At 61.7% G+C, this 274-nt stretch overlaps 1 protein-coding gene across 1 annotated transcript in view; it reads left to right on the top strand.

The window, feature by feature from the left end:
* Positions 1–274, top strand: part of march11 (membrane-associated ring finger (C3HC4) 11) — a 16,447-nt gene that overhangs the window by 2,062 nt on the left and 14,111 nt on the right. Inside the window, exon 2 of the mRNA XM_035670327.1 lies at positions 10–207. Coding sequence (XP_035526220.1) covers positions 10–207 — 198 coding nt within the window. The remainder of the gene's footprint in view (positions 1–9; positions 208–274) is intronic.

Genomic DNA, 274 nt, shown 5'->3' with positions numbered 1-274 from the left:
GGAGAGCAGGGAGAGCAGGGAGAGGGCAGCCGGGAGGGCCGGAGCTGCGGGGATGCATGTGAGGGGGACAACGCGGGGAATTTTTCCAGCGAGGAGGGGGCTGTCGGCGGCAGCTCGTGCAAAGCGCAGACGATGCATTCAAACTGCAGCAGCGAGAACTGCATCCCCACCCCCAGCTGCAGGATCTGCTTCCAGGGCGCAGAACAGGTAAATGCACCGCGGACATGGAGGGGAAACAGATCTGATATCAGTGTGTGTGTGTGTGCCTCTCTCT

Source organism: Morone saxatilis, unplaced genomic scaffold (assembly GCF_004916995.1).
Source record: "Morone saxatilis isolate NCDOM2014 unplaced genomic scaffold, NCSU_SB_2.0 Contig23, whole genome shotgun sequence".
NCBI classification, from domain to species: domain Eukaryota; kingdom Metazoa; phylum Chordata; class Actinopteri; family Moronidae; genus Morone; species Morone saxatilis.
Note: the sequence above shows the minus strand (reverse complement) of the source record. Positions and strands in the feature narration are given on the sequence as shown.